General features: G+C 54.9%; 1 protein-coding gene across 11 annotated transcripts in view; it reads left to right on the forward strand.

Moving 5' to 3' along the window:
- The window catches only part of kifc3 (kinesin family member C3), a 31,180-nt gene extending 18,301 nt beyond the window's left edge, over positions 1–12,879 (forward strand). For 9 of the 11 annotated variants that reach the window (XM_060070880.1, XM_060070877.1, XM_060070883.1 and 6 more), the window contains 16 exons: positions 706–852; positions 1,087–1,347; positions 1,993–2,166; positions 3,811–3,958; positions 4,259–4,389; positions 4,500–4,611; positions 5,061–5,242; positions 5,576–5,680; positions 6,080–6,210; positions 6,581–6,704; positions 7,148–7,277; positions 9,298–9,527; positions 9,994–10,143; positions 10,876–11,002; positions 11,133–11,179; positions 11,675–12,879. In XM_060070880.1, the coding sequence (XP_059926863.1) occupies positions 706–852; positions 1,087–1,347; positions 1,993–2,166; positions 3,811–3,958; positions 4,259–4,389; positions 4,500–4,611; positions 5,061–5,242; positions 5,576–5,680; positions 6,080–6,210; positions 6,581–6,704; positions 7,148–7,277; positions 9,298–9,527; positions 9,994–10,143; positions 10,876–11,002; positions 11,133–11,179; positions 11,675–11,683 (2,208 nt within the window). In that variant the 3' untranslated portion in view covers positions 11,684–12,879. The remainder of the gene's footprint in view (positions 1–705; positions 853–1,086; positions 1,348–1,992; positions 2,167–3,810; positions 3,959–4,258; positions 4,390–4,499; positions 4,612–5,060; positions 5,243–5,575; positions 5,681–6,079; positions 6,211–6,580; positions 6,705–7,147; positions 7,278–9,297; positions 9,528–9,993; positions 10,144–10,875; positions 11,003–11,132; positions 11,180–11,674) is intronic. The other 2 variants (XM_060070881.1, XM_060070875.1) reach the window with 1 other exon arrangement.
- Positions 12,880–13,359: the final 480 nt, after the last annotated feature.

Genomic DNA, 13,359 nt, shown 5'->3' on the forward strand with positions numbered 1-13,359 from the left:
GGTGGAGAGATAACGAACGAGGGCAGTAAAACAAGGAGGGGAAACTCGCTGGCTTGGCCGCTGATTAGGCTCGCATTCCTGGGTCTGCCGCGGGAAGACAACCTCACTATGGGCAACACGCCCCTCTGAATGGGGTCTGGGTCGCCCTGTTTAGTGCAAGAATATTTACATTTAGCAGACTCTTTTAACCAGAGCGATTAACAATAAGTACATTTGTCAGAAGAAAGAGAAAAAACAATAAATCTCTGTCGGTACAGTAAGGATGTTCATAGAACCAAGTGCCAAGCACCAACAATCACTAGGTTAACCCATTCCCCGTATACAACAAAGACAGCTTGGATAAGATGCTACACAATGCTATGATGCTAAGTGCAAGGACATATAACATACAATAGGTGCGTACATTAAGTGTTGGGACGTACAACATACAATAGGTGCGTACATTAAGTGCTAGGACGTACAACAGACAATAAGTGCGTACATGAAGGGCCAGGACGTACAACATACAATAAGTGTGTACATTAATTGTTGGGACGTACAACATACAATAAGTGCAAAAGGGAGGGACGTGGGGGGAGGCTATGCAGAGCTGAACTCTGAACAAGATGGATGGAAGGATATGCATAAGATGTTTTCTCTGCGGGTCGGCTCCCACTCTAACCAGTGTCTTCCATGCCATCTGCGTTGTGTCCTCCCGGGCTCCAGGGGGCGACAGATCTGGAGAAGCACCTGGAGCTTCTGGTGGTCGAGAATGAGCGGCTGAAGCAGGAGCTGAAGGCGTGCCGGACGTCGGCGGCCCCCCCTCCGGCCCCCCCGGTGTCCCCCGCCTGCCCCGCCTGCCCCCACGGACAGGTGAGTGTTGAGCGGGACGACGGCCAGGTCGGTGTGTGCACGGGGTTAGACAGCCCGAGCTGAAGCAGCCCAGGGAGGCGTTCCCCAACGGTCCCGATACGAGCCGTTAAAACGTGTGTGTGTGTGTGTGTGTGTGTGTGTGTGTCTGTGTGTGTGTGTGTGTGTGTGTGTGTGTGTGTGTGTGTGTGTGTGTGTGTGTGTGTGTGTGTGTGTGTGTGTGTTCGGCCCTCCCAGGATGCCGAGGCCCTGCGCGGCGAGGTGTCCCGCTGGGAGGGCCAGGCGCGGCAGCGGGAGCGGCGGCTGGCCGAGGTGGAGCGCGAGCTGCTGCAGAGCCACGCCCAGCGGGCGGAGCTGCAGGCCGCGCTGGAGGAGGGCCACTCCCAGCTGGACGAGAGCCGGCGGCGGCGGGGCGACGCGGAGCAGCGGCTCGGGCTCCGCCTCCAGGAGTGTGAGGAGGAGCTGGCCCGGCAGGCCGCCGCGCCGGCGCCCGTCAAGGTGACACGCACGCACTGCAGACACACACACTGCGGACACACGCACTGCGGACACACGCACTGCGGACACACGCACTGCGGACACACGCACTGCGGACACGCACACACTGCGGACACACGCACTGCAGACACACACTGCAGAGCAGACACACACTGCAGACACACACACTGCCGAGCAGACACACACTGCCGAGCAGACACACACTGCCGAGCAGACACACACTGCAGACACACACACTGCAGAGCAGACACACACTGCACACACACACTACAGATGCACACACTGCAGATGCACACACTGCAGATGCACACACTGCAGACGCACACACTGCAGATGCACACACTGCAGATGCACACACTGCAGACACACACACTGCAGACACGCACACTGCAGACACACACACTGCACACACGCACACTGCACACACGCACTGCAGACACACACACTGCAGACACGCACACTGCACACACGCACTGCAGACACACACTGCAGACCCGGTTGGGGACAGAACGGTCTCTTGCAGAACCCTTAGTGAGGCCTCTCCTGGCCGATAAATCACAAAGACGCCGTGTTGTGAATTCGGCTCGCTTTCAGGAATGTAAACCAGGACTCCCAGTAACCGTGCCCCCCTCCCGTCCCTCCCAGTACGTGACCCAGACGGTGGAGGTGGAGAACGCCCAGACGGGCCGGGCGCTGGCGGAGGCGCGGGCGCAGAGCGGCGCCCTGACGGAGCAGCTGCTGGTGCAGAGGCAGCTGCTGCGGGAGCTGGAGACGCAGCTGCACGAGTCCCAGAGGAGCTGCACCCAGCTGCGCACCCAGGTAGACCCCCCCCGGGGGACCCCCCCCCCCCCCCCCCCGCGCCCCGACGACAGCCCGCCCCGGCCCCTCCATGGTCCTCCCTCCGTCGGGGGGGGGTGGACTGTGGGGGTGTCCGTCAGGGCCCAGGCGCCCTCTGACCTCTGACCTCTTGAGGAAACTAAAACGAAAGTCCCGCCCCCCCGGCAGCGCCTGAGGTCCCGCCCCCCTCCCCCCCCCCATCACTGGCCCTGTAGTTCACCCCGTCTCTCTCCCTGCGTTTGGTTGCAGCTGCTCTCGGACAGAGCCCGCCTCTGTGGCCTGCTCTCCGTGGCCGTTGGGATGGACAATGGGGAGGTCATTCGCAGGTTGTCCAAGGTTTGACCCATACCCCCCCTCCCCCCCCCCCAAACCCATCCCCTGCTACCCTGCTACCTGCGGCCCACCTGAACCCCCCAGGAGACGTCCTCCACACTATTAGTCTTGCCTGTGTGAGCTTGCAGGTTCCCAAAGCTGCTATGTACTGAAAAAACAAACTACTGAATGATCTGGTTTGAGGAGGGAGGGGGGGGGGGGGGGGGGGGGGGAGGGAGGGAGGGAGGGAGGGGGGGAGGGGGGGGGAGAGCTTGGGTTTAAAACGGCGAGTGATGTCAGTCGAGTGCGTTTGGAACCTGTGCGCTTGTAGTCGTCTCCCAGTAAGCTGTCCCTCTAGGTCTCTCTCCCAGTAAGCTGTCCCAGTAGGTCTCTTCCCCCAGTGCTCCCTGGTCCCCCCTGGACGTCCCCAGTGTGTGCTCCCAGCTCCCGGCAGTAAACGTTCCCAGCCTGTCCTCCTGTGTTTCGTATCTTTTTTTTTTTTATAGAGCAGTAATGTTGTAGCGCCGCGGTACCTTCAGACCCCGGGGCTTTGCGTCGCCCTTGGTTTCGCTGTGTGTGGCTGTAGCCCTTTAGCCTAGCGTGTGGCTGACCGTAGCCCTTTAGCCTAGCGTGTGGCTGACAGTAGCCCTTTAGCCTAGTGTGTGGCTGTAGCCCTTTAGCCTAGCGTGTGGCTGTAGCCCTTTAGCCTAGCGTGTGGCTCACCGTAGCCCTTTAGCCTAGCGTGTGGCTCACCGTAGCCCTTTAGCCTAGCGTGTGGCTGACCGTAGCCCTTTAGCCTAGCGTGTGGCTGTAGCCCTTTAGCCTAGCGTGTGGCTGTAGCCCTTTAGCCTAGCGTGTGGCTGTAGCCCTTTAGCCTAGCGTGTGGCTGTAGCCCTTTAGCCTAGCGTGTGGCTGTAGCCCTTTAGCCTAGCGTGTGGCTGTAGCCCTTTAGCCTAGCGTGTGGCTGTAGCCCTTTAGCCTAGCGTGTGGCTGTAGCCCTTTAGCCTAGCGTGTGGCTGACCGTAGCCCTTTAGCCTAGCGTGTGGCTGTAGCCCTTTAGCCTAGCGTGTGGCTGTAGCCCTTTAGCCTAGCGTGTGGCTGACCGTAGCCCTTTAGCCTAGCGTGTGGCTGTAGCCCTTTAGCCTAGCGTGTGGCTGTAGCCCTTTAGCCTAGCGTGTGGCTGACCGTAGCCCTTGAGCCTAGCGTGTGTGTCGTAGCGCGTACTTCGGTGGCTAGCTGTGGTGCTCGGTCCCTGGCTGCTCTCCCGTGAGACGCCGCCCCCCTCCTGACGCTGTGTGTGTGTGGGGGGGGCAGATCCTGGTGTACGAGGGGGAGATGGAGCGGGCCCAGGGGCAGCTGGAGGTGGAGATGCAGAGCCTGGAGGAGGAGAAGAACCGCGTGATCGAGGAGGCCTTCGTGAGGGCCGAGAGCGAGATGAAGGCGGTCCACGATAACCTGGCAGGTGGGTGAAAGGGGGTTTGCCTCATCGGGACTCTTGTCCCGGGTCAGTTCTTCTAAACCCATATTGTAACCAGCCATAATTATTTCCTATTTATTGTATCTCTATCTATATAGACATAGATGTATAAATAAGAGTTTTCGGGATTTTTTTAGGTGTCTTGTAGGTGTCATTTTTCTATGAGTTTAGCTCGTTCCAGAATCCAGTAAATAATCTCCATTCAAAGAAAAAAGAAAAAGCAGCCTGGCTACAGCACTATTGACCCTCTCTCGCCCACCCTCCCCCCGTCGCCCCCCTGTGCAGGTGTCCGTATGAACCTGCTGACCCTGCAGCCCGCGCTGCGCACTCTGACCTGCGACTACAACCTGCTCAAGAGGCAGGTGCAGGAGTTCCCCTACATGCTGGACAAGGCCATCGTGGAGGCCAAGCAGGAGGTGAGTAACCACGGCGGCGCTGCCGGCTGTACAAACATCCTTTGTGTGTGTGTGTGTGTGTGTGTGTGTTTGTGTGTATTTAGCCGTGGCTGTGCTGTCGCTCTCTGCAGATCTGCCAGGTGATCAACGAGGTGAGCGCAGCCAACCAGGAGCTCCTGAGGAAATACAAGCGGGAGATGAACCTGAGGAAGAAGTGTCACAACGAGCTGGTGCGCCTCAAAGGTAAACACGCAGGATCACCGGGCGCCAGGGAAACGGTTGACTTTAACGGGCCTTAATATGAGGGCGCAGCAAAGAGTTAAAGGCCAGAATTAATATATATTTACGTTTTCCATCGTCACATTTTGCCATCATAAAATCGACTCAAAATAAAGTAAGTTTTGTTTGCATCCATTAAGAAAAACAATATCTATGCTTATATTTACCTATAGGGCATTTAGCAGACGCTATAATTCAAAGCGACGTACAATAAGTATCCATTGTGAGAAGAGAAACACCAATATATCACTGTCGGTACCGTAAGGGTGTTCATAGAACCAAGCACCTATGCTAGGGCACTACACTGGGGATGTATGCGAACTCGCGATGGATGAAACCAACATGTGTTTACTTCCGGCGGTGCCGCCCTACCGAGCCCACGCGTGACCGAGGCCGTGTTTCCCGTTCCCCAGGCAACATCCGGGTGTTCTGCCGGGTGCGGCCGGTCAGCCACGAGGAGCACGTCTCCGCCGAGTCCCGGAACATGGTCAGCTTCGACTCGGACGATGACGCGGTCCTCTACCTCTCCAACAAGGGCAAGACCATGACCTTCGACCTCGACAAGGTCTTCCCACCGCAGGCCACGCAGGAAGAGGTCAGTCTGTCCCGGGGGACTGTCGTGTGCACGTCTGTGTGCCATCGGGGGGGGGGCATGTGACTCTGATGGTAGAGCGGGTTGGCTGGTAACCGGAAGGTTGCTAGTTCGATCCCCGACTCCTCCTAGCTAGAGTGTCGAGGGGTCCCTTGTGCCTTGCATGGTTGACCCCGCCGTCGTGTGTGTGAACGTGTGCATGAGTGAGTGAATGTGAGGTAATATTGTAAAGCGCTTTGAGCGGCCACCGGTTAGAAAAGCGCGGTATAAATGCAGTCCATTTACCTTTTACCATCTCCAGTGGACCAATCAAATCAATCCTTTTCCGTACCCCAGGTGTTCCAGGAGGTCCAGTCGCTGGTGACCTCGTGCATCGACGGCTTCAACGTCTGCATCTTCGCCTACGGACAGACGGGCTCGGGGAAGACCTACACCATGGAGGTGAGTCGGCTCATCCTCAGTCACGTTGGTGCCTTCCTCTGAACTCTTGACGTCATAGAACCAGCCCGGGAACGCCAGCTGGTGTTAACGCCACGCGTTTGGAGTTCTCCAGAGACTAGAACGAGATTAGGGTTTAGCAAGTGGGTCACCGGGTAGAGCGCGTACCATTAAGGGTTCGGGTTCGATTCCTGACCGTGGTCCTTTGCTGCATGTCTCCCCGCCTCTCTCTCTCTCTCTATTCCATACTCTCCTGTCTGACTCTTCATGAATATAGAAAAAAATAATCATACAAATATATCCATCACTCTCCCACTTGCTCTCGCCCTCTTGACTGGAGCTGCTGGGTCTGAGCAGCGTCTGATGGTCGTACGCCCCTCTCTCTCTCTCCCCCCCCCCCAGGGCGCGGGCCAGAACCCGGGCATCAACCAGCGGGCGCTCCGGCTGCTCTTCTCCGAGGTCATGGAGAAGAAGCCCGACTGGGACTACAGGATCACCGTCAGCATGGTGGAGATCTACAACGAGACCCTGAGGTGTGTGTGTGTGTGTGTGTGTGTGTGTGTGTGTGTGTGTGTGTGTGTGTGTGTGTGTGTGTGTGTGTGTGTGTGTGTGTGTGTGTGTGTGTGTGTGTGTGTGTGTGTGTGTGTGTGTGTGTGTGTGTGTGTGTGTGTTTACTGTACAAACAAATCTGGTGATTCAAAACGGCTCATATTTTGGATGTAATAAAACATCCAAGTAATGTTAAATGTAATAAATCAAAGTTTAACTCTTGGAAAGAAATCTTGCCTGGACTTTTCCAACGCGTCCTCGTCCAGGGCTCTGGGCGTCCCTCCCAGAGCGGTGTCCCAGTCTGTGGACACTCTCCAGGCACAACCTGACCCCGGTGTGATCCCCCCCCCCCAGGAACCTCCTGGGAGACAACCCCAGCGAGAAGCTGGACATCAAGATGAACCCAGACGGCAGCGGGCAGCTCTACGTCCCCGGCCTCACCCAGATCACCGTGCAGTGCCCGGAGGACATCAACCGGGTCAGCCGCCCCCCTCTCTCTGATCGCTCTGATTGCATTACATCGTTCCTTAGGCCCTTGAGGTCACAGTAGCTCTAGAACAAACGCATCGCGTCACGAGTCACGAGTGGTCCGACCTCGCTGTACAATACAGTAGTTTATACTGTTGTTTAGTGCGTGTATATAACCGGATGCGGGATACAGCGAATGCCTTGAGACCCATGACTGCCTGTTCCTGTTGAGGTGATGGAATGTCCACAGGAAGGGATTTGCGTCTATCCCGTCGGATTAGGCCTATGTGTTAATGTATCAACGATGACATTGTTCACCGGCATGTACACATCCCGCCCTGTGCGTTTGTGTAACTGAACTCTGCATTAAGGTCAGACGTCCACAAAGCTCTGACCCTCCTCCTCCTCCTCCTCCTCCTCCTCCTCCTCCTCCTCCTCCTCCTCCTCCTCCAGGTGTTTGAGCTCGGCCACATGAACCGGGCGACCGCCTGCACCAACCTCAACGAGCACAGCTCCCGCTCCCACGCGCTGCTCGTCATCACGGTGGCGGGCTTCAACTCGGCCACCGGAAACCGCACTCAAGGTAGGACAACACCAGCCACCACAACAACCAACAACAACAACCCTAACCACCAACCAACACCAGCCGCCACAACAACCAACAACAACAACCCTAACCACCAACCAACACCAGCCACCACAACAACCAACAACAACAACCCTAACCACCAACCAACACCAGCTACCACAACAACCAACAACAACAACCCTAACCACCAACCAACACCAGCTACCACAACAACCACACCAACACCAGCCACCACCACCAACAACACCAACCAACACCACCACACCAACGACAACACCAACCAACACCAGCCGCACCCACCAACAACAACACCAATAACCCTAACCACCAACCAACACCACCACACCAACGACAACCACCAACCAACACCAGCCGCACCCACCAACAACACCAACCAACACCACCACCACACCGACAACCACCAACCAACCTATCCAGAACAACCACACCAACACCACAACAACCACACCGACAACCACCACCGCATCACCAACAACCACACCGACAACCACCACCACCGCATCACCGACAACCACACCGACAACCACCACCACCGCATCACCAACAACCACACCGACAACCACCACCACCGCATCACCAACAACCACACCGACAACCACCACCAGCACCAACAACCACACCGACAACCACCACCACATCACCAACAACCACACCGACAACCACCACCACATCACCAACAACCACACCGACAACCACCACCGCATCACCAACAACCACACCGACAACCACCACCACCACATCACCAACAACCACACCGACAACCACCACCACCACATCACCAACAACCACACCGACAACCACCACCACCGCATCACCAACAACCACACCGACAACCACCACCACCGCATCACCAACAACCACACCGACAACCACCACCACATCACCAACAACCACACCGACAACCACCACCGCATCACCGACAACCACACCGACAACCACCACCAGCACCAACAACCACACCGACAACCACCACCACCGCATTACCAACAACCACACCGACAACCACCACCACATCACCAACAACCACACCGACAACCACCACCACCGCATCACCGACAACCACACCGACAACCACCACCGCATCACCGACAACCACACCGACAACCACCACCACCGCATCACCAACAACCACACCGACAACCACCACCAGCACCAACAACCACACCGACAACCACCACCACATCACCAACAACCACACCGACAACCACCACCGCATTACCAACAACCACACCGACAACCACCACCGCATTACCAACAACCACACCGACAACCACCACCACCGCATCACCAACAACCACACCGACAACCACCACCACATCACCAACAACCACACCGACAACCACCACCACCGCATCACCAACAACCACACCGACAACCACCACCACATCACCAACAACCACACCGACAACCACCACCACATCACCAACAACCACACCGACAACCACCACCGCATCACCAACAACCACACCGACAACCACCACCACATCACCAACAACCACACCGACAACCACCACCACCGCATCACCAACAACCACACCGACAACCACCACCGCATCACCAACAACCACACCGACAACCACCACCACATCACCAACAACCACACCGACAACCACCACCGCATCACCAACAACCACACCGACAACCACCACCGCATCACCAACAACCACACCGACAACCACCACCGCATCACCAACAACCACACCGACAACCACCACCAGCACCAACAACCACACCGACAACCACCACCACATCACCAACAACCACACCGACAACCACCACCAGCACCAACATCCAACATCCACGACAACCACCACCACCACAACATCCACCAACATCACAACAACAACCACCACCACATCACCAACAACCACAACCACAACAACCAGCACCACCACCACCACCACCACACCAACCACAAGTTTAGTTGTGACCTCATGTGTGCGTTTGTGCGTAAGGGAACCCGGTAAACGCGCGCTGCCTCCCTCCCGCGCAGGTAAGCTGAACCTGGTGGACCTGGCGGGCTCGGAGCGCATCGCCAAGTCGGGCGCGGAGGGCAGCCGGCTGCGCGAGGCGCAGTGCATCAACAAGTCTCTGTCGGCGCTGGGCGACGTCATCAACGCGCTGCGCTGCCGCCACTCCCACGTGCCCTTCAGGAACTCGCGGCTCACCTACCTGCTGCAGGACTCGCTGAGCGGGGACAGCAAGACCCTCATGATGGTGCAGGTGAGGGGGTCCGACAGCCAGCCGCTCTCGCTCCTGAGCAACATGGCGCCGCACCGGTTCTCCTCACCGTGTACGTTGTAGTGATGATGCTGAGATGCCGTAGACCTCACCCCTGTCTCCCTCTTTGTGTGTCTCTCTCCCTCTCTCTCTCTCTGTGTCTCTCTCTCTCTCCCTCTCTCTCTCTCTCCCTCTCTGTGTCTCTCTCTCTCTCCCTCTCTGTGTCTCTCTCCCTCTCTCTCTCTGTCTCTCTGTCTCTCTATCTCTCTGTCTCTGTCTGTGTCTCTCTGTGTCTGTCTCTGTCTCTCTGTCTCTCTGTCTCTGTCTCTCTGTCTCTGTCTCTGTGTCTCTGTCTCTGTCTCTCTCTGTCTCTGTCCTGGTCTCTCTCTGTGTCTCTCTGTGTCTCTCTCTGTCTCTGTCTCCCTCTCTCCCTCTCTCCCTCCCTCTGTCTCGCCCTCTCTCCCTCCAGGTGTCCCCGTTGGTCAGCAACATGAGCGAGTCGGTCTGCTCCCTCAAGTTCGCCCAGCGCGTCCGCAGCGTTGAACTGGGCTCGGCCTCCGCCTTCAAGAGGGTGGAGAACTCCTCCACCTCCTCGTCGCCCACCCACGACAGTGTGGAGGTGAGCCGCTCTGTCCCCTCTGCTCGTCGGCCTGTGGTGTGGGACTGCAGCGCGGTCGCTCCACCTTCTGATGTTCACAATCTAGTTCCATACTCTGATGTACGCACTTATTGTGTGTGGTACGTCCTGGCACTTAAAAATAGTACTCAGTACTATGTAGCGTCTTGTGCTAGCTATCTTTGTTGTACACGGGGAACGGGTTAACCTAGCGATTGTAAGTGCTTGGTACTTGTTTCTATGAACATCAATACTGTACCGGCAGCGGTATATTGTTGTTTCTCCTTCTTCTGACAAATGTAATTCATAATAATATAAATTGCTTTGGATAGAAGCGTCTGCTAACTGCCCTGAATGGTATAATGGTTCTCCAACAGATAACTGATTACATTTACGATGTCTGAAACATTGATCCATGTTGCGTCTGAATTAGTTGTACACCTGATGAGGAAGCACATGAAACCCTTCTAGTGATCTATAATAATAATATTTATACATTTCATTTAGAGGTGCGTTTCGAGGCACCCATGGTCACCTTACAGAGCATAAAGTCATCATAAATCGTGTAAAAACAAGACATTGTGAAAAAAAAGAAGACAAAACAAACGAACAATCAAGACAGTGATCAGTTAGACGTTGTGTGCGAGTTTGAACAGGTGAGTTTTGAGTTGTGACTTGAAGGTATATCGATCACAACGATGATATGGAGTCACGTTTGACCTCTGACCTCTGCAGCTGGACTCTCCGCCCGTGACGCCGGTGCCGCTCCCCATCTCTCGGGCCAGCAGCGCCGGCTCCACCCTCTCCTCCACCTCCCGGACCCCCAGCACGCGCCGACGCTCCCAGTCTCAACTCTCGACAGGTACACGCGCACACACGCACTCAGACACGCGCGCACTCCATCTCAACGACCGGCGGCGGCCGCGATGGGCCAGCGCGCGTCCCCTTCCCCCCTCTCTTTGTCCTGACGCTGTGCTGTGATTGGTTCACAGACAGACAGGTAGACAGAGGCAGCCCGTTGGTGGGGGACAGTGGGCAGGTAGGTGGGTCGGCCACTGGTCGGTTGCTCAGCATGGCCGCGCTCCGCATGCCATGGTGCCCACATGTCACCCGGTCACGACCTACCCGTCTAACTCCTCCCCCCCCACCGCTAACCCGGACGCCATCCACAAAGCTTCTGTTGTGCTCCGCTGCAAAGAAATATTAAACCCACACACACTCACAGCCACGCACACACATGGAGCGCCATGTGTGTCGTGGTGCAGTACGTTGCGTTCTGGTACTGTGGCTTATGTTGGCGTGCGTGTGTGTGTGTGTGTGTCTGTTGTACGGTTGAATGGATGACGTTGTGTGGCTTCTTTGTGCGTTACACACAGGATTGTGCTCTGGTGTGAGTGTGCTCGTCTCGTGTCTGGTGTTCTTGGTGAAGAGGCCGTGATGTTTCTGGGCTGTTTAACAGAGCAGCAGGGCACTAAACCCTGCCCCTCCCTCCATGGCTTCCTGCTCACAGCCTTCTTCTCTCTTGCCGTTCCAGGACGACTGAAGCTGACGGCGTGAGGTTCCGGGGGGGAGAGAACGTCCAGGAGAGAGTGCAGCACGGACACGACTCCAGTCGCGGCTCCCTAAACAACATGTCTCTGCTTTGCTTCACTCCTCTCTGGGAGTGCAGGATGAGGACGTTTGAGGGAGTGACGGAGGGAACGCCGAAGAGGGAGTGATGAGGAGCGGGGGAGGTGTCACACAAAGCAATCTCTCGCCCGCAGCAGTTCACACAAGTTTTTTTTTCTAAAGTTCCACTGAGGCTGCTTCATCAGCACCCTGAACTTCAAGTTTCCCTCGTCAGCAGTCAAACCGAGGGGGGATGTTGACTGGTGGCTGTCAAAAAGACAGCCCATACTAACCCCCCCCACCCCCCCTCCTGGACCTTAGATAAGCTCTGCCTCCGTCCGGAAACCATTGGTTACGGCCGCTAACCCTTTTTTCTTCCTGATGCCCTAACACAGTATATACTTTGCGATTACAGTATTCCATGGTAAAGTTGCACTTTAAACTTTAGTTTTGTTTGTTTATGTGTATTAACATAAGTTATGCTTGATTTTTAAAGTATGGGTAATACGGTATATCTATTTATGTTTTGACATGCTTTAATCTACATTTTTATTTTGCTTAAACTTTCCAATGGAGGCCGATGTGTTTATCTTTTTTGCATTTACCTGAAGGCCTCCTTTTATCCAATCAGGGTACTCCACTGAATCCAAGATGGGGCATATTCTGTCCAATAGGACATGAGCAATAGAAGAGTGTAGAAGGCTGGAGAACACCATCTCTTTAGTATGTTTGGGTTTGAATCCACAGGGGGGAATAACTAGTGTCAACCTCAACCCCGCATGGAAGAATTTCCGACAGGAACACACGACAGGAACGACCATTCCTGCACTGTGAATTCTTCCATGAGTGGCTTGGTGCTTACCAAACTAAAACCACGTGACGGGACGGGACGCGTGCGTATGCAGTGGTGATCCGGGCGGGGGGCGTATGTATGTGTGTATATAATATATGACTGCTTAGGACTTTGAAACCACTGAACTGGTGGAGCGTGTTGTCAGTAAATTGTCGCTAACCCAATGTCCCGAGAGGAGGAACGCTTGTCTGTCGTGCTCTGCTTGCTTATCTTTGTCGTAGATTTCTAGCCGTGATTTTGTATGAAACCCTTTTTAAATAAACACTCGACACCAAATGAGTATTGACTGCCCAATCCAGATCATTTGTTTGTCATTTGTATTTTGGCTGTGCTGCTTTGCATTCTGTGGGACGTGAACTTGACCTCATCGGAGGTATCTGTGTAGGACAAACCCAGGTGTTGCTCATTACACTAATTATTGATCCGCTCTTTATGTACCTGTACATTGATTGTAGACCAGTGATACACATCATGGTTGAAGCATAAACATAGACGCTACTTTGACCCTGTTGCTGGCATGTTTGAGGCCAAGACTTGACCTGGCAAGAAAAAGTTAAATGGGAGCAGTGGTTTTCTGGATTAAAGCATTAATGCATTAAGCATTAAAATCTGTAAACATTGCTTTACAGATTTCTTTACAGATCAATAAGTAATTTTTTTTATATCTTTATTTTGTAATAATTTAATTAAATATCTATCATGCACCACAGATCAGAAATGTAAAAATTAATGGGGCTTTTTATCCAAGAGATCTGCAG

Source organism: Gadus macrocephalus, chromosome 14, assembly GCF_031168955.1.
Source record: "Gadus macrocephalus chromosome 14, ASM3116895v1".
Lineage (NCBI taxonomy): Eukaryota > Metazoa > Chordata > Actinopteri > Gadiformes > Gadidae > Gadus > Gadus macrocephalus.